General features: G+C 41.2%; 2 protein-coding genes across 6 annotated transcripts in view; one reads left to right on the top strand and one right to left on the bottom strand.

The window, feature by feature from the left end:
- POLB (DNA polymerase beta) overlaps positions 1 to 10,700 on the top strand; it is a 30,875-nt gene extending 20,175 nt beyond the window's left edge. For 4 of the 5 annotated variants that reach the window (XM_032288072.1, XM_032288074.1, XM_032288075.1 and 1 more), the window contains 5 exons: positions 597 to 667; positions 2,059 to 2,145; positions 8,064 to 8,128; positions 8,654 to 8,793; positions 10,455 to 10,700. In XM_032288072.1, coding sequence (XP_032143963.1) covers positions 597 to 667; positions 2,059 to 2,145; positions 8,064 to 8,128; positions 8,654 to 8,793; positions 10,455 to 10,549 — 458 coding nt within the window. In that variant the 3' untranslated portion in view covers positions 10,550 to 10,700. The remainder of the gene's footprint in view (positions 1 to 596; positions 668 to 2,058; positions 2,146 to 8,063; positions 8,129 to 8,653; positions 8,794 to 10,454) is intronic. The other variant, XM_032288073.1, reaches the window with a different exon arrangement.
- A 1,684-nt stretch (positions 10,701 to 12,384) lies between these two features.
- On the bottom strand, positions 12,385 to 17,760 carry DKK4 (dickkopf WNT signaling pathway inhibitor 4). The gene is made up of 4 exons (XM_032288070.1): positions 15,847 to 17,760; positions 14,613 to 14,763; positions 13,662 to 13,814; positions 12,385 to 13,224 (listed from the first exon to the last, which is right to left on the bottom strand). Exons 1-4 carry the CDS (start codon positions 15,955 to 15,957, stop codon positions 12,965 to 12,967), a joined length of 675 nt encoding a protein of 224 aa, XP_032143961.1. The 5' UTR covers positions 15,958 to 17,760; the 3' UTR covers positions 12,385 to 12,964.
- Positions 17,761 to 18,813: the final 1,053 nt, after the last annotated feature.

Below are 18,813 nucleotides of genomic sequence, written 5' to 3'. Positions count from 1 at the left end.
AACATTCATTAATTGAGTTCAGTTATAAGAATCGAAATGGGTTTTCTTTAAAAAAAAAAAAAAAAGAAGAAAAAAAGAGAGCCTGGGTCTTTCTATGTTGACTGGGTTGGTCTCGAACTCTTGGGCTTAGTGATCCTCTGACCTCACCCTCCCAAAGTGCTAGGAGTACAGGCATGAGCCACCGTGCCCACCCAAAATGTGTTTTCTGAATATCGTTTATGGAGTTAGAGTATATTGTTTAATTTGAGATTTTTACAAATAGAATTGTTCATAGGTGTTTTTTAAAGTATTGTTTTAATTCATTAGTGAGTAGTTACTTAGGTGCATTTTTAACACATTAAATTAACCCTTTGTATGTAATGTATATCTAATGCCGATTACTGTTGTCATCACAGATTCTGCTGTCTACATCAATACCACTGAATAGTTGGACAGAAAATTGAAATCTTTTAACTAATTCTGACTATGAAGCACAGTGAAATAGAAAGTTAGGCTGTAAGAAGTAAGGCTCTTCTGTGTGTGTCATCAGCTTGGTTCCATTTGCCCAATTGATACATTTATGTGGACAATCTCATATGTGTTTTCTGTCATCACAGGTGCAGAGTCCAGTGGTGACATGGATGTTCTCCTGACCCATCCAAGCTTCACTTCAGAATCAACCAAACAGGTGCCTCAGAGTTTATAATCAATGCAATTAGTCTTACACAATGCTGTATTTCACTTTTTAAATGATAGTTGCATATTTTCAGAGTAAGTTTTGTTTTCGCCTTCCTGAAAATCTGCTGAAGAGCTTTATATTGATTGAATTCTGTGAAAGGCAAAGTTCTCAAAAGGGATACCTATTGTTCTTCCATGAGGAGCTCAAAGACAGTCTGACATTTGAAAGAGATGACATTTTTTTTTTGAGACGGATTCTCACTCTGTTTCCCAGGCTGGAGTGCAGTGGCACAATCTCGGCTCACTGCAACCTCTGCCTCCTGGGTTCAAGCGATTCTCTTGCCTCAGCTTCCTGAGTAGCTGGGACTACAGGTGCCTACCACCATGCCCAGCTAACTTTTGTATTTTTAGTAGAGACAGGGTTTCACCATATTGGCCAGGCTGGTCTCGAACTCCTGACCTTGTGATCCGCCCGCCTCGGCCTCTCAAAGTGCTGGGATTACAGGCGTGAGCCACCATGCCCAGCCGAAAGAGGTGATGTTTAATATAATAGTTTTAGAATGATTTGCTGTCTGTCATAAATTTTTTAGAAGCACTATAATCAGGTTTGCATTAAAGGAATATTTTCTCTTAAAAAATGGAATATTGAGAAACCTTACTTCTATTAGAAAACCTGTGAAGGCAAAACATTTTTTATTTGAGAACATATGCCTTTGAAAGATGAAACAGCTGACTCTTTGATTGATTTTTTTCCCATGAGCCATTTCAAGAACAGCAAAACTCTTTGATTTAAGGAAACAGATAAACACAACTAATAATTGTTTTAACAATTATTAAACAGTACCTTAAACAGTGGTTTCTAAAAATACGTTTTATTTGATAAGATGAATTTTCTATTAGAGGGAAAAGGTACTTGCTCAGAACATTAAAAACATAGAGATTTCTCCACAAATAATTAGAAAACTCATGTTAAAAATGTTTTCAGCTGGGCGCAGTGGCTCACGCCTGTAATCCAAGCACTTTGGAGGCCAAGGTGGGCGGATCACCTGAGGTCAGGGGTTCAAGACCAGCCTGACCAACATGGTGAAACCCCATCTTTAAAAAAATAAATAAATAAATAAAAATAAATGTTTTCTTGCCAGGTTCGATTCCCTGAAGAAAAAAAAAAAAGATTTTCTTAGCCAGGCGAGATGTCATTCCTGGTACTCTGGATGCTGAGGTGGGAGGATCACTTAGGTCCAGGAGTTCAAGGCTATAGTTTGCCATGACTGTACCTGTGAATAGCACAATCTCCATTCTGTGCAATATAGCAAGACTCTGTCTCCAAAAATATTGTTAAATATTTTCTTGCCGTTACAAAGTAATTACTTTTTTTCTTATTCCCTAATTATGATTCTACAGCCAAAATTATTACATCAGGTTGTGGAGCAGTTACAAAAAGTTCATTTTATCACAGATACCCTGTCGAAGGGTGAGACAAAATTCATGGTAAGTACTTGTTAGAGTTAGTACATCTGAAAAAACCTTGGAGACTGTTCAATAACCATTCTGAGTGTATGACTTCATGGTAGCTTTGAATTACAGTCAACAAATAGACTATCCATGAGACCCGAAAGAAAAATAATCAGGAGGATGCCTGATTTTCATAACTACTCAGAATATTTTAGGAAAGAATTTTCTTTTAATTCTCCACTTGTAAATAACCTATGTTATCATAATAGTTAATTAGGCATAATCTGCTTTTTGAAAGTATCAGTAATGACTTTGACACAAAGTAAGTTTTTCCCTAAAACAGCAAATGGTTCTCATATTCTCTGACTCAGAATTCTTCAGTAAGTTAAGTTAGAATTGATTGAAAAGTATTAATCTATTTCAACACCAAAGAAAGAAAAGTCATCAGGGTCTGTGATGGAACACTCAGGGGAAGAAACATGTTACATGGAATGATAATGAGGGAAGTTGATTAGGGAGGAATTAAGACTTAATAATTCAAGATGAATGGCCAGTGGATTAAAAACAGATTAATAAATGGTCCTATATGAACACCAACAGGAAGGCAGATAGAAATCTAAAATTAAGATTTTGTTTATTTGTTTTGAGATGGAGTTTCACTCTCATCACCCAGGCTTGAGTGTAGTGGGGTGATCTCAGCTCACTGCAACCTCTGCCATCCAGGTTCCAGTGATTCTCCTGTCTCAGCCTCTGGAGTAGTGGGATTTCAGGCTCCCGCTACCACACCCAGCTAATTTTTTAGTTTTTATTAGAGACCAGGTTTCACTGTGTTGGCCAGGCTGGTCTCGAACTCCTGACCTTAGGTGATCTGCCTGCCATGGCCTCCCAAAGTGCTGGGATCACAGGCATGAGTCACCATGCCCAGCCTAGAATTAAGATTCTTACTACTTTTTTTTTTGGAGACAAGGTCTTTCTCTGTCACCTAAGCTGTAGTGCAGTGGTGAAAACATGGCTTACTGCAGCCTCAGCCTCCGGGGTCCAAGCAATTTTCTCACCTCAGCCTCCTGAGTAGCTGGGACTACAGGTGCACACCACCATGCCCAGCTAATGTTTGTATTTTTTGTAGAGATGTGGTTTCACCATATTGCCCAGACTGGTCTCACACTCATCAGCTCAAGTGATCCACCCTCCTTGGCCTCCCAAAGTACTAGGATTACATGCATGAGCCACTGTGCCCGGCCTCTTACGTCTTTTTTAAGGTGTCGTTAAGTGTTCTGGTCACTTATATACATCATTTGAGTCCATTTTTATCCACGTTCTACTTTTCCTAGGTTATATGACTGAAAGGAAAAAGACTGTGCTTTTGAAGAGTGGACATGCTACAATTGCTAAGTCTGAGTGCATAGGTTTGACAAGACTTTTAGCCAAAAGTAGAATATAGTTGAGGAAGATAATTAAATTATCATGTTCAGAAAGTAGAGGGGCGTTTGCCAGGGCCTGGAAGGAGACGGTAACAGGGAGTTGGTGTTTAAATGGCACAGAGTTTCAGTTGGGGAGGATGAAACGTTCTGGAGTTGAATGGTGGTGATGGTTGTACAACAATGCAAATGTACTTAATGCCACAGAATGGTATATTTAAAAATGGTTAAAATAGTAGTCAGTCCCAGTGGCTCACATCTATAATCCCAGAGACTTGGGAGGCTAAGGTGGGAGAATGGCTTGAACCCAGGAGTTCGAGGTTATAGTGAGCCATTGCACCACTGCACTTTAGCGTGGTGACAGAGCAAGACCCCATCTCAAAAAAAAAAAAAAAAATAGATGGTAAATTATGTGTTGTGTATATTTAACCCACATACGTACACAAAATCATTAAGTTTATGGTGATATTGGTAGGCTGTGAAAGTGTATTTTCTAAGCTGGTCACGCTTTAACAATGCTTCCAAATGAACTTCGGGAAGATAAAAGTAAAGGTTCTAGTCAGTCTTTGGAAATTAAATCTCTGATTTGTTCTCTTGACTCTGTCAGGTTTTGTAGTCTTACTTTGTGCCCAAAAGTATATACGTACATGAGATGGTATTAAAAATAAGACTTGTGTGTGCCCCATGAACAACCTTTTCATATTTAGATGGATTTTAATTCACTCAAAATGAATGTGCATGAATCTTAAATTTAAGGAATATTCAGTCAGATAAAATCCTAAAAACAATATCTACTAGACAAGTTGGATGTTTTGCACAGTAGAAAAGTGTCTTGCTATGTCTGGGCATGTTCTTGGGACCTCTCTGGTCTAAATCTCTTCCTCCAGTATCATCTCCGTGAAAGTCAGTGGTTGCAGTGAGCTGAGATCTTGCCACTGCGTTCCATCCAGCCTAGGCAACAGAACAAGACTCCCTCTCAAAAAAAAACACAAAAACCAAGGAAAAAGTATAAGCTAGTGGGCTGGGTGTAACCTGAAAAGGAAAGGTGGGTAGCCAAGTCTGTGTGATCTTGTTGATAGCGGTGGATTTGGATTATCCCAGTAGTTGCTCAATCAAAGAAAGGAAACCCTTTGCCTGGGAAGTGCAAGGGCAGCCAAATCCCAGGGACTGCTAGAGATTAGGGCAGTTCAGATCTCACTGTACATGTGCTACAGAAAAGACTAAGCCACCCACCCATTGTAGGATAGAGCTGGGATTGTAGGAACCATGCCCTATCTTGCCTCCTAGTCTTTCAGTCATATATCTGGCAGCACATCTAGAAGTATTGCCAGGAAAGGCATCCCCCAGACATATTTCCAGAAGAAAACAGGTTAAAAACAAGAAGACTGCCTTTGTTTATTTGTTTTTAAAGTGTAGAGGACTCGGGTGACAATAAGAACAAGGAACTAAGGCCTTTATGTTGCCACATAGGAATCCATCTTAGCAGGTGGTTTTTGACAAAGTTTGGATGCTTTACCTGTGGTTCTTATTCCCTGGAACTTAAAAAATACCATATTTGAGTGTGCTATTTTGACATTTGTAATCATTGTTAGGAAGAGAAGCACTGTAGGTCAACTTTCAAGTCAATTTTGGAGACAGTTAAGAGGTGGTTTGTATCTTTCATTGTAGAAGAATAGATTTGGAAACAGAAGATAGGGGATCTTCTTCTGGCTCCATTACTGTGTGGCATTGGGGAGGTGGATTTACTTCTAGAAGGCCTGAGTTTTACCTTTAAAATTGATATTTGCCCTACGTCAGAAGACCATTATGCAGATCAAAGTTAAATAATATATGTGGAAACTGAAGGATTTGTACAAATATTTGATGTACAAATAAGTTGCACAATTTCAGAGATACTGGATCTTCCAAGAGTTGCACAAAGAGAGCTGCACAAATATAAGGTATCATCTGTGTGGAAATGGATCTGGAGAGGAAGGTGACCTGGTAAGGATTAGGTTGGGACACAGAAGAAGGGATAGAGAGAGAAGATCACAACATGAAAGGAGAATGAAATGAGGAAAGTGAGCTCCCCCAGGGCGGGAAGTTGTATTCAGTCACCTCAGCAAATCCGTACAAGCATCTCCTACATTCCAGGCACTGTTCTCAAAGCTTGGGATGTATCCATGAATTTAAGTAAAACTCATATTTGAGGATTATGGGAAGGGACTGATAGTTAACAGTGAACATAAATATGTGAATTATAGGTTAGGGCAGTGTTATTTTTTAAAAAGGAAGAACAATGTAGTGAAGAGGGGAGTGCAGGAGTCAGTATTAAATAGTGTGGTTGGAGGCAGCCTCGTTGAGAACATGAGACTTAGAGAAAGACAGAGGGAGTTAGCTAAGCAGGTATCTGAGGGAAGAGGTAGCTAGGCAGGAGTCCGAGCAGCAAGCCTATCGAAATGAGCATGAGTGAGGTATCCAAAGAAGCTAAGAGCTTTAGGCTTCTGAAAGGAAATTGGCTGCAAAATGAATTCAACTTATGTAGTGAAATAAACCATTCTCATTCCTTATCCTATTTTTTGCAAAACCTCTTCTTGCTGTCACCACTGACTAGTCTTAAAAGTATGCCTATCCATGTGTTTTTCAAGTTATCTTCAAGACACACATTCCTTTAAGCTAATCGTAATCAAACCATAGGAAAGCCATGGTTTCTCCAGGTCATCTTGTACCAGGCACAGTCTTTAGGTAATTGAGCTGTTCTGCCTGTGAACAGAAAAACATTCAGAAGAAAAAAAAATTCCTCTGCATTTAACTATTGGTTTTATATAAGGTGAGTGACATTCCAAATTTCAGTATTTTGTGTAAGTTTGGCCTTGGGTGATTTTCTGTGAAATATCTGCAGGAAGAGTTCAAGGGACAATAGGAGATACCATGGCTACCCCAAGGAAATGAAAGAGGCTTTATTTCAGATACTCAGCATGAAGCTGCCCAAATGAAATGCCAAACAAAGCTAATCCACTCAATCTAATAAAGAATTTACAGTAAAACAGAGAAATTCTTTAACGTTAGCACTTCAAAAAAAAGTGCAGGAAATAAAATTAGCCTTGAGGAAAGGAACAAAGCCATGAGATAAAATCCTATTACTGATGTGACAAACAACGAGATCATTCCCTGTGGCATCTAGACATCCGCATCCGCAAGGTAATACCTCCTGGTAATTCCAGGTGGAAATGACTTCTGATCCACTTGAAGGTGGAAGTTGAGTTGGAACTTGTTAGTGCCTAAGAAGGTTGGTTTCATATTTTGAAGGTAAATGTGTTTCATTAATCTTTCTTCCATAAGAACAGCTAAAGAATTAGTTTAGATTTTAATTTTCCTATTTTACTGAGTGAAAAAGGATGACTTTTAGTGGCATGTGTGTTAACTTGACCACTCTTGGGGACCAGAAGACTGTCACTTGTGTATTTTTCTTAGAATGTAGCATTTGACACTTTTAATTGGAAATTCGGTGGTGTTTATAGTTCATTTTACGTATGTATGGGTTACTGACCAGTCCAGATTTTTTGCCTGTCTTTCTGGAAAGGGAAAAGATAAAACAGACTTGGATGACTTTTGTTTGAAAACTGTAGACATATAATGCAAACTCACCTATGGAGAAGGAAGAAAGTGATCCTCTCGTTTTCTTTTTTTTTTTTTTTTTTTGAGACAGAGTTTCGCTCTCCTTACCCAGGCTGGAGTGCAATGGCACGATCTCGGCTCACTGCAACCTCCTCCTCCTGGGTTCAGGCAATTCTCCTGCCTCAACCTCCTGAGTAGCTGGGATTACAGGCACGCGCCACCATGCCCAGCTAATGTTTTGTATTTTTAGTAGAGACGGGGTTTCACCATGTTGACCAGGATGGTCTCGATCTCTTGACCTTGTGATCCACCCGCCTCTGCCTCCCAAAGTGCTGGGATTACAGGCTTGAGCCACCGCGCCCGGCTATCCTCTCATTTTCTTATCCCCTTTTTTTCTTATTTTCCATGTCTTTCTCCCTTGTAGTGTCTGAGAGATGTCTTCAATTTCAAACTCTTTTACTTCTGCTACCTATCATTTTAAATTTTGAGTTAAACCTTTCCCAAGGGATTTCTGTAGCATTCTGTTCTTATTTCATGGATAGAATGTCTCTGGTTATCTGAGACTATTACTGGTAGCTGTTTTTTGTTTCCTTCTTCCTGCATAATGATTGTTTCTTCCACGTTGCTGTCTTCTGTTTATCTTGATCTCTGTGTTTCATCTTCAGTGTTTTCTTTGATGAGTTTCTTGTTTAGAATCATGCAAAGGCCAAATCCTCATCATGAGAATCCTCGTTTGCGTTTTGTGTAGTTCTGTAATTATCATGAAGCATAATAGACAGGTGGTGATAGTATATCGCTCACAAAAGCTGCTAAGTTAAAAGTGCTCAGAATTCTAGAGCTGCCAACACTAAAAACAAAAATGACTTTGTGTTTTACTTGATTAAAATTAAGCCTTAAGTTTAGAAAATCTTTAAACATGGTTTAAAATATTCATTTTAGGGTGTTTGCCAACTTCCCAGTAAAAATGATGAAAAAGAATATCCACACAGAAGAATTGATATCAGGTATTGTTCATACTTTGTTGCTGACCTGTTAATTTTTCCCAGCGTTTTTTTCCCTTGTTTTTTCCCTTGTTTTCTCCCTGTTTCTATGTTAGAGTTCACATTTATATCTAGAGCCTCTTTTTAGCCTAAAGAGCCATATGTTCTTGCCAAATGCAATGTTTAGCGCCAAAGTATGTAAAGAATAACGACTGTCTATGGAATCTGATTTATTTTCTCTAGATTTGCACCTCACCATGATGCCTTCCACAGCTCAAAAGTCATTTCCTGCCTGGGCTAAGTTAGTTGTAATAAGTGATAATGCAATTTCATTTCTCCACACCTCTTTCAAAACAAAGTTTACCGAAACCTAAACAAATTACAAGGTTGGAGTGATTTGAGCAGCCTACCTAATGATAGTCTTCTCCAAGTTATTAGACCACTTAGGCTTATTTTAGGTATTTTGTTCCTTGTTAATTTTAGGAGTCCTATATTTGCCAAACTCGAAATGCATAGTAAAAAAATGTATCTACTGTCCATTTTTTTTAGGTTGATACCCAAAGATCAATATTACTGTGGTGTTCTCTATTTCACTGGGAGTGATATTTTCAATAAGAATATGAGGGCTTATGCCCTAGAAAAGGGCTTCACAATCAATGAGTACACCATCCGTCCATTGGGAGTCACTGGTGAGTATCCATGTCTGTATTAGAGATCATCTCTCATCTGGAGAGGTTATTTTCAAAGATACTTTGGTTTAGCAAGTGTAGTGTCCCTAAAAGCCTTCTAGTAACTATGCCAGTTAGTGTAGTTTCTATGCCAGTTAGTGTAGTTTCTGTGCCAGTTAGCGCAGAACTCAAGTATCATTGTTTTCAGTGCCACACACTTTGCATTCACAGTACCTTTGGCTCCATGCTTTGAAAGAATTTTCAAAGAATCTGTGCTTAACGGGTACTGTTAACATTCACAGTATACCGTGTGGTTTTCTATAAGAGAATGAACTTTTGTCATTTTGTGCTCAAAGTGTAAAATAAGGCTTTCATCTCTGGTAAACAAGGGCAGTACTTCTCACAATTAACTGTGCATACCAGTAACACGGGGGACCTGACTAAATTCAGATTCTAATTCCTTGGGCTTGCAGTGGGGCTCAGAATTCTGCATTTCTAGTAAGCTTCTAGATCAAGGGTTTCTAATCTTTTGGCTTCCCTGGGCCACATTGGAAGAAGAATAATTGTCTTGGGCCACACATAAAATACACTAACACGATAGCTGGTGAGCTTTTTTAAAAAAATCACAAAAACATCTCATCGTGTTTTAAGAAAGTTTACGAATTTGTGTTGGGCCACATTCAAAGTCGTGCTGGGCCACATGTGGGCCATGGTCTGGATAAACTTGTTCTAGATAATGCCAGTGCTGCTAGTCCAAGAACTGAGTTGCAAAAGAACTCACTAGAGTATTTTATATAATACATAGTGGCTCCAGCAGAGAGGACAATCATGAGTGAGGATGACTTGAGTGGCCCTAGCTGGGATCCCCAGTTTCCCTTTGTGGCACTGGTGACACACGAGACAGAGCTCCAGCACAGGCTCCTGGGAGAGGATGGACGTGGTCAGTGTCTTTTTTCTGAGACTGAGTTTCACTGTTGTTGCCCAGGATGGAGGGCAGTGGCGCAATCTCAGCTCACTGCAATCTCCGCCTCCTGGGTTCAAGCAATTCTCCTGCCTCAGCCTCCCGAGTAGCTGGGATTACAGGCATGTGCTACCATGCCTGCTAATTTTGTATTTTTAGTAGAGATGGGGTTTCTTCGTGTTGGTCAAGCTGGTCTCACACTCCTGCCCTCAGGTGATCCGTCTGCCTCGGCCTCCTAAAGTGCTGGGATTATAGGTGTAAGCCACCATGCCTGGCCAGTGACTTGGTTACCATTTTCTTTTTTCTTCTGAAAGCAAGTCCCACACAACTCTTTTTTTTTTTTTTTTTTTTTTTTTTAGACGGAGTCTTGCTCTATCACCAGACTGGAGTGCAGTGGCCAATCTCGGCTCACTGCAACCTCTGCCTACAGGGTTCAACTGATTCTTCCACCTCAGCCTCCCAAGTAGCTGGGACCACAGGCGTGTGCCACCACACCTGGCTAATTTTTGTATTTTTAGTAGAGATGGTTTCACCATGTTGGCCAGGATGGTCTTGATCTCTTGACTTTGTGATCCACCCACCTCAGCCTCCCAAAGTGCTGGGATTACAGGTGTGAGCCACCGCGCCTGGCCTGTCCCACACAACTCTTAATCCTGAACCCCTCTATAACTACATTACAAAACTGGTTCTTACAGTAAGTTTTTTCTCTCTGTACTTGCAGGAGTTGCTGGAGAACCGCTGCCAGTGGATAGTGAGAAAGACATCTTTGATTACATCCAGTGGAAATACCGAGAACCCAAGGACCGGAGCGAATGAGGCCTGTAGCTTCCCTGGCAGACAAAGCCCAATAGGAGTCTTAATTTATTTCTTAACCTTTGCTATGTAAGGGTCTTTGGTGTTTTTAAATGATCGTTTCTTCTTCATGCTTTAGCTTGCAATGTAGTCAATAAAATCTCTTGTACTGTTATTGGATGATGATGTTCTTATTTACTTAGCAAATATGTTTAAATTTTCATATTCATGATCATACTTTACTATGGGTTTGGTAGAGAGAAATATGAGATCATAGCAGATCTTGAATGGAAGTTTTTATTTTCTCATATTCTGCTCTATGCTGTAAACCATGTTACCCCTACTTACTGATCACAAATTGGTTAATTAAGGTGCAACCAGAAGCTAGCCTCGGGAAGATTTTTCAGTATTTTCTAGAAACCAGGTGTGGTAGCTTATGCTTGTAATCCCAGCACTTTGGGTGGCTGGGGCAGGCAGATACCCTGAGGTCAGCAGTTGGAGACCAGCCTGGCCAACATGGTGAAACCCCATTTCTACCAAAAATATAAAAACTAGCTGGGAGTGGTGGCACGTCTATAATCCCAGCTACTTACAAGTCTGAGGTGGGAAAATTGCTTGAACTTGGAGGTGGCGGTTGCAGTGAGCTGAGATCGCACCACTACACTCCAGCCTGGGTGACAAGAGTAAGACTCCATCTCAAAAAAAAACCAGTAACTAGGGACCTTTATACGTGTAATTTTTTGTTGGGCCCATATTTGATTGTTATCAGTCCATTCTCGCATTGCTATAAAAGAATCCTGGAGACTGGGTAGTTTATGAAACAAAAAGGTTTAATTGGCCGGCGTGGTGGCTCTTGCCTGTAATCCTAGCACTTTGGGAGGCTGAGTCTGGTGGACCATGAGGTCAGGAGTTCGCGACCAGCCTGGCCAACATGGTGAAACCCTGTCTCTACTAAAAATACAAAAATTAGCTGGGCATGGTGTCACACACCTGTAATCCCAGCTACTTGCCAGACTGAGGCAGGAGAATTCCTTGAACCCAGGAGGCAGAGGTTGCAGTGAGCTGAGATTGCACCATTGCATTCCAACCCGGATCAGAGTGAGACTCTGTCTCAAAAAAAAAAAGAAGAAAAAGGATTAATTGGCTCATGGTTCTGGAGACTATATAGGAAGCATGGCACTGGCGTCTGCTAAGCTTCTTGGGAGGCCTCAGGAAGGTTTTGCTCATGGTGGGAGATGAAGCAGGAGCAGGCACTTCACATGGCGAAAGCAGGAATGAGAGAGAGAGAGGAGGTGCCATACTCTCTTAGACAATCAGATCTTGTGTGAACTAACAACTCACTTATCACCAAGAGGATTGTGCTGAGCCATTCATGAGGAATCGGCCCCCATGGTCTAGTCACCTCCCACCAGGCCCCACCTCCAACACTGGAGGTCACATTTCAACATGAGACAGAGAGGACAAACGTCCAAACCATATCATTGATCTTGTAATATATACTTATAACCTGAATAGAAAAACAGGTATATGGTTTATCTCTGAAATGAAATCTGTAGCACTTGCTTGAAATTCACTAGAAAGAGCTTTACTAAGCACAACCACTTCTATGCACAAAAATATAGTCTTTTAAACTTAATACAAAAATTTCACTTTTTTGCCTGATTTTTCCTCTGGGCTAACTTTTAAATGCAAGTGGCCAAAATGTATAAGTGACACTCCTCGAAAGCCCTGCCTTTCAAATTATATAATTTGAAATTATAAATTATATAAATATAAAAAGTTATCCTATGGTAAGTAAAACTATCGAAAACACGTAAAAATGCTTTATAACTTGCAAAGGACTACACAGACATAAGATATTACTTTTTGAAACTTCTTTATTAACCAAATTATTTTGTAGTGAAATGCCATTTCCTTTCCAAGAAATGAATGGAAATAAACAATAGGGTTTTTAAGGAAAAATACAGTATTTGTTGTGATAATTTTCCCTGGGAAGATAAAAGAATTAATTTCCTTTTAACTTCAGATGCCATCATTTTTCCCCCCTAGGATACTGTCAGGCACCAGCCTTCACCAGAAATTGCTTAAAGATTTATTTGGAGAGAGAGCTGTAGCTCAACTATAGTATATGTATTTCAAAACATCACGCTGTATACCTTAAATATATACAATTTCAATTCTTAAAGATTTGAATTAATGGAGCCCTTAGATTAGAAATAAATTTTTTTGTTACAGAATCTCATTGGTTTTCTGGAAAAACAGACAAAAAGCTAATGCTAGTCTCATTCATCACAAAGCCATCATCTCAGTTCTCTAGTTTCAGGCTATTTTGCTTGCTGCAAGATTTGATTTCAGGAGAGATCTGTATGGAGACATTTGAAAGTTCATGTCCAAGACTGAGCCCGAATGCAATGAGGATTCTTCTTTACGTTGAGATATTTATAGCTTTTCAATTTTTTGGCATACTCTTAACCGTGGATGCTGCCCATCGCCGGCCAGTTGGCTTCGACACAGTAGTCCAGGGCCACAGTCGCAACGCTGGAAGATTTCTGGAGCTTGAGCAGTGTCTTTATGCCCTCTCCTGGAGCAGACCTGTCCCTCCAAAAGGACTGGCTTACAAATTTTCGTCCAAAAATGACGAGCACAGCAAAGTCCAGGGCCACAGTCAAAAGTTCTCAGACAACTTTCTCCTTCTTGTCCTGTAACAAGGTTAATGTGGGGTTTAGTGATAAACGGGAAAAGCGGCCTGCCCGGGCACTGCTACTGGGATAAGGGGATGGGACCTACAACTGACAGTCACAAAGTAAAAATAGACACAGCACGCGGGTCTCACAGAGCTAGGTCTTAGGCTAAAGGCGGTAATGCAATGGCAATTCCACCCCTACCCAGTGGAATTTATTCATTTGGAATTTATTCAACAAGAGAACTGGCCATTCTCTTGTTCTCTCAACCTGCAGACTGCCTTAGGCCACTGTCTATGCGACCCCACAGCTTCTTATGGAAAGAGATTACAACAGCACATGCTCCCTAAGTGTTTCTCTGATGGAGAAGAATAAAGTCAGTCAGCCTATCCTTAAGAGGCTGAGAGGAGAAAATGCATTTCTGAAATAAAATGAGCTCAGAATGCTGCTCTTACCCTTCCTGCCCTGTGATTTCTTAATACTTGGCTTCCTCTTGGGTTGGTTTTCCTGAACTGGGTGCCCAGTTGCTCCTTCTGCATCTGTGCCATCTTGCTCGTCAGGCTGTCTTTCCAATATTGGGGTTGCATCTTCCATTGCAGTACACACATCTGAGAGACAACCAGGTGTAACTAGAATTATTAACTTCAAGAAGGAGAACCACAGCCACACTAATTAGCCTACTGTTACTTAGTTTGGCAGCACCTCTGCCCTCAGTTTATATATAACTTCCTAGATTTCTGGGACACGAACTAAATATTTACATGCTCACATATGGCAGAGAAGGTAGCTAAATGGAAATCGGATTCCAATAAAAGTAGCTAATAGAATCCAAGTGGAAATGGAAGTATTTGAATGATTCCAGCTTGAATCTTTCCTTCAAAATCATTATCTCCAAGTCATTGGCAAGAGCTGTTGCCAGGAAATAAATTATTCTGTTTCATTAAGAAAAGGCAGGCCAGGCACGGTGGTTCACACCTATAATCTCAGCACTTTGTAAGGCTGAGATGGGTGGATCACCTGAGGCCAGGGGTTCGAGACTAGCCTGACCAACATGGCAAAAACCCGTCTCTACTAAAAATACAAAAATTAGCTGGGCATGGTGGTGCACTCCTGTAATCCCAGTTATTCCAGAGGCTGAGGAAGGAGAATGTCTTGAACCCAGGAGGCAGAGGTTGCAGTGAGCTGAGATCGTGCCATTGCACTCCAGTCTGGGCAACAAAAGCAAGGCTCTGTCTCAAAAAAAAAAAAAAAAAAGAAAAGAAAAAAGAAAGGCAGCTGTATAAATTTACTTCACGCATGAATCTAGGAAGCGCCGTTAGAGAGTACCTGCCCTGGAATATTCTTGTCCATGGAGCTTAGACACTGCCTTCGGTTTAAAAACCACTGTTGGCGTTATGGCCACTCACCATTCACACAGAATGTCCCAGGGCAGCACATGGCATCTCGCTGGCATCTCCTCCGCAACCCACGACACGTAGCACAGAACGGCATCTCATCGTGGGGCTGGAGGCAGAACTTTCTGGTATTGCAGTCCATGTCAGACAGGCACTGTGAGCCCTGTGGAGGGAAGCTGCTGTCACAAGGCTAGAAAATCCAACACAATGGAAGATGACTTTTTATTCAAGGCAGGAGGCGGAGGGAGCCAAAGGACAGTGGCACTGTGACAAACCCTGGGCAGCATCTTATTTTTCGGTGGAAATGGTTCTCTCCCACGAAGGGAAGCTCAGATCACCTGGGAAGAGGCCTGGGTGCTGCAAAGGCTATTTGAGTTTGAAAAATTGTCTGAACTCAGAATTTCGTTTTCCTGTGCTCTTTGTGAAAATGGGAGAAAATGTTTTCCTATGTGTGTCTTGACAGGTGATTATGAGATATTCAATAGATCTTAACTCTAGAGGCTGGCTGCAGTTTAATTAAATATAGTACTGATGTTTGAGGCATTCCTATTTGATTTTTTACTCTAGTGAATCAAATTTAACCTAAAGAGCCTTCCCTAAGTGAACTGTCCTTTGATTTTCAGTGATGCCTCATTTGCACAGAGAAAGAGACACTGAAGATCAGTTGTTCCCATCAACAGTTGATGCTTTTACATGGATATGTAATGTAGGTATAGTATATATGATATATATAGTAATACATAAGATATATAATAACATACACTTATATAAAGTGATCCCTAAAACAGCTCTCTGTGAAGTTAGACGGTGACCAGGCAATGCATCGCGGCCCTCCGTTTAAATCCTTGCCCCCCTGTTTGCTGGCTGTGTGAGCTGGGGTAAGCTCCTCAGCCTCTCTGAGTCTTATTTCCTCATCTGGAATTAGGGGGTGTTTCACCTGTCTCAAGTTGTGAGGAAGGGTAATTGAGGTATTACATGTAAAAGAGCTGGCACAGAGCAGAGCTTCCGAAGTGTGCGTTTATTCCCTGACTTACAAACGAATGATGCGGAAAGCCACTGTGTTTATTTCATACATTCATGCTAAGGCCACTGGGTCTTAACAGGGTGCCCTCCAAATCCAAAACCAATTCAATTTACCTGCAAGGTAAGACATTTCACACATGAATCAAAATGACTTACTAAAGCCTAAACAGAACACCCAGCTGTCAGCAGCCCGGTACCTCGGGCCCTTCCCTAGCAGCCTTACCTTCCCGGCCCTGTGCAGATCGGCAGAGCTCCTGATGTTGTTGAAGTCCAGGACCAGAGCTCCCAGGGGAGAGCAGAGCCAGCTCAGTCCCAGCAGGACGGCTGCCACCATCCTTCAATCCCCAGGCTCCCGGAGGGTCCCAGCACTGTGTGTCCCCGAAGCGAGGCTGCTCTCCACCCACAGCAGAGCATCCACCAAGCTGGCAGCTCAGCACGTCGTCAGTTTATCACTGCTTTTTCTGAAAGAGAAGCAAAATTTTGTCTGAGTAAGGTGCTTGAAATCAGCTGAGCCAGGTCTGACCAGCAGGTTCCTCCTGAAACTATTTATAACCAGATGTGCCTCCTCCCGACTCTGTTCCTTCCTCCTACCCCACACAGGCTTCAACAAATCCCTTCAAATCTGTTTGATCAATAGTTCAAAACAAGGACTCAATAGAAGGAGAGAAGAGGCAGGGCCATGAGGCTTCTCCTCCAGGGGTTGAATCCCTCTTAATTATTGCATATCAAAGTTAGTTCAAAGGGCCAAGGCAGAGCAGGATGTCTGTATCAAAGGCAAACTCTGATAATCACCTGCATTTCCTACCTTCAGTAATCCTTTGGGGCGGGGGAGGGAGTCTGTCCTAAGATCTGTTTTCACAGCTAATTGTGCTCAAAGAAAGGATGAATCATACTGGCCAATATGCTATAGAGGATGCCAAAAACATTTAACGAGGTACAAAATACACTCAGAAGCTGTAAACTGGGCTTCAGATAGTGAGTACAGATAGAAAAAGAGAAAACGCCCCCTGATTAGCTCTGGCATCCAGATGTCAAAGCTAATTCCAACCGTTTAAAAGTTGTCAATGGAACAGCACCTGTTCTAACTAAATGCCATTTGGGAAATTGCTTTCCTTTAAATAAAAATTGAACTGTTTGAAGTTAGGGTTATTAGGAAAATAGTGTGATTTATGAAAATCCTATTTTTCAAAGGTGAGGACAATGATAGAAAGCTCATTTTATATAATTCAATAGGAAGCTTTGGGTCCATTTTATCAGCAACGTATTTAATTTGTATTGCATGATGTAAAACTCAAGCAGAACAGGATCCAAGTCTCTGGTTGATTTCAGATGAAATTTCATGTATTTCTAATTTTCCTAATATGAATTTTTTAAAACTTCAACTTTATCCCTTTCTCGTCTGATTTTTTTTCGCATTTGACTATCAGAGAAGTCAGGTAATTTAGACATGTGCTTATCACCATCTTAAATACTTTAAGGGTAGAACAATCTAGATCTGGGTCAAAAGATCATTTTTTCTCTTCATTGTTTCATTGCTCTTAGCCTAGAGTCATCTGAAAACATATTTTTATGCCATAAATGATAATATTTACTATGTTTTCCTGCAGAACAACCTAACATCAGTTCATTGACATGAATCTCAGCATTCTGTGCACGAGAACATTCTCAATTTTGAGTAATGCAGTGCCATTCCGAAGGTGATGCAGGTGATTCGAGCCTTCCCAGTACTTGGCTCTCGTTCTCAGGTTGGTATTGCTTGTCTACCTCTTGTGTGGAAGTTACTTATTTTAATCCCTTAAACTGACAACATCAAACACCCTTTGATAGGATGATAACCCTGGTGACTAGTGGTGTTGCAGAATTTATTTTGAAGTTGGACAATTATGACCAAAGATAAAGGAGAGAGCCCCAAGGTTCTGTCTCTGCTAGGTTTCTCTGCTTCCTGCTGCCTCACCATAAGGGAATTTCAGGTTACCAAAGGCCCCTGGCAATATACACAGACGAAAGGACCGTCAGGAACTTCTGTAACAAGGTACGAACAGCCAATGAGCATTCAGCGTGGAGCAGAGCCTTAGATTAGATGTTGGCAATAAAATATAAAACTCCGATGGCCGGGCACAGTGGCTCACACCTGTAATCCCAGCACTTTGGGAGGCCAACGCGGGAAGATCTCTTGAGTGCAGGAGATCAAGACCAGCCTGGGCAACATATTGAGATCTTGTCTCCACAAAAAAAAAAAAAAAAAAAAAAATTAGCCAGGCACTGTAGTGTGCACCTGTAGTTTTAGTAACTCAGGAAGCTGAGGTGGGAGGATCATTTAAGCCCAGGAGATTGAGGCTGCAGTGAGCTATAATTTTGCCGCTGCACTCCAGCCTCTATCTATCTGCTTATCTTAACTAACTATCCATCTATCTATCTGTCTCTATGTAAAACAGACAGAAGACATGTATGGATGGATGACAGAGCCTGGGTGACAGAAGGAGAGATATCCAGACAGAAGACATGTATGTATGGATGATTTCAATATATTATGACAAGCACTTATATAAAGATATAAACACAACGCCAGAGGACTTACAAAGATATAAATACAGAGGAAGGCATGATTTAGACTTTCTAAAGAAATAAAGGAGTATGTTTACAGAGAAGGTAATATTTGAGCTGAGTTTAGTGGGTTGCATAAGAGCTTCCTAGGTGGGGAAGTCGGCGATGTTCTCGCCTGGGTTCAGAGAGTGGAGTGTGCGCAAGGGCAAGAGGTGCACTTAGGCGCTAGTGAGAGATCGTGTGGCTGTGGCAGATGATGGAAGGACGAGATGAAGCAAGATGCAGACCCTGCTATGCCATGCTAAGAAAGTCAGATTCTATTCTCTACACAATGTGAAGTCATTGGAGATATTTCAGGCTGAGAATGGCATGGTCCGCTGGGTGCAGTGGCTCACGCCTGTACCCAGCACTTTGTGAGGGGGATAAGGCAAGAGGACCGCTTGCGGCCAGGGCGTGAGAGCAGCCCGAGCAACATGGTGAGACCCTGTCTCCACGAAAAAGAAACAACATCAGCTGGGCACGCCAGCATGAGCCTGTAGTCCCTGCTACTTGGGAAGCTGTGGTGGGAGGATCACGTAAAGGAAGGAGTTCAAGACCAAGCCTGGACAACATCACAACGCCCTACCTCTACAAAAAAATATAAAAA

Source organism: Sapajus apella, unplaced genomic scaffold (genome assembly GCF_009761245.1).
Source record: "Sapajus apella isolate SASKATOON/1434 unplaced genomic scaffold, GSC_monkey_1.0 scaffold21, whole genome shotgun sequence".
Classification (NCBI taxonomy): Eukaryota; Metazoa; Chordata; class Mammalia; order Primates; family Cebidae; genus Sapajus; species Sapajus apella.
This window is presented reverse-complemented; position numbering and strand designations above follow the sequence as displayed.

What these genes read in the sequence shown, in the direction of transcription:
- DKK4 (XM_032288070.1), bottom strand. Translation starts at nt 15,957, where the DNA reads ATGGTGGCAGCCGTCCTGCTGGGACTGAGCTGGCTCTGCTCTCCCCTG. An exon ending in TGGGACATTCTGTGTGAATG is followed by an intron (nt 13,815 to 14,612) that starts GTGAGTGGCCAT and finishes GTTGTCTCTCAG; the next exon opens with ATGTGTGTACTGCAATGGAA. An exon ending in GAAATCACAGGGCAGGAAGG is followed by an intron (nt 13,225 to 13,661) that starts GTAAGAGCAGCA and finishes ACCTTGTTACAG; the next exon opens with GACAAGAAGGAGAAAGTTGT.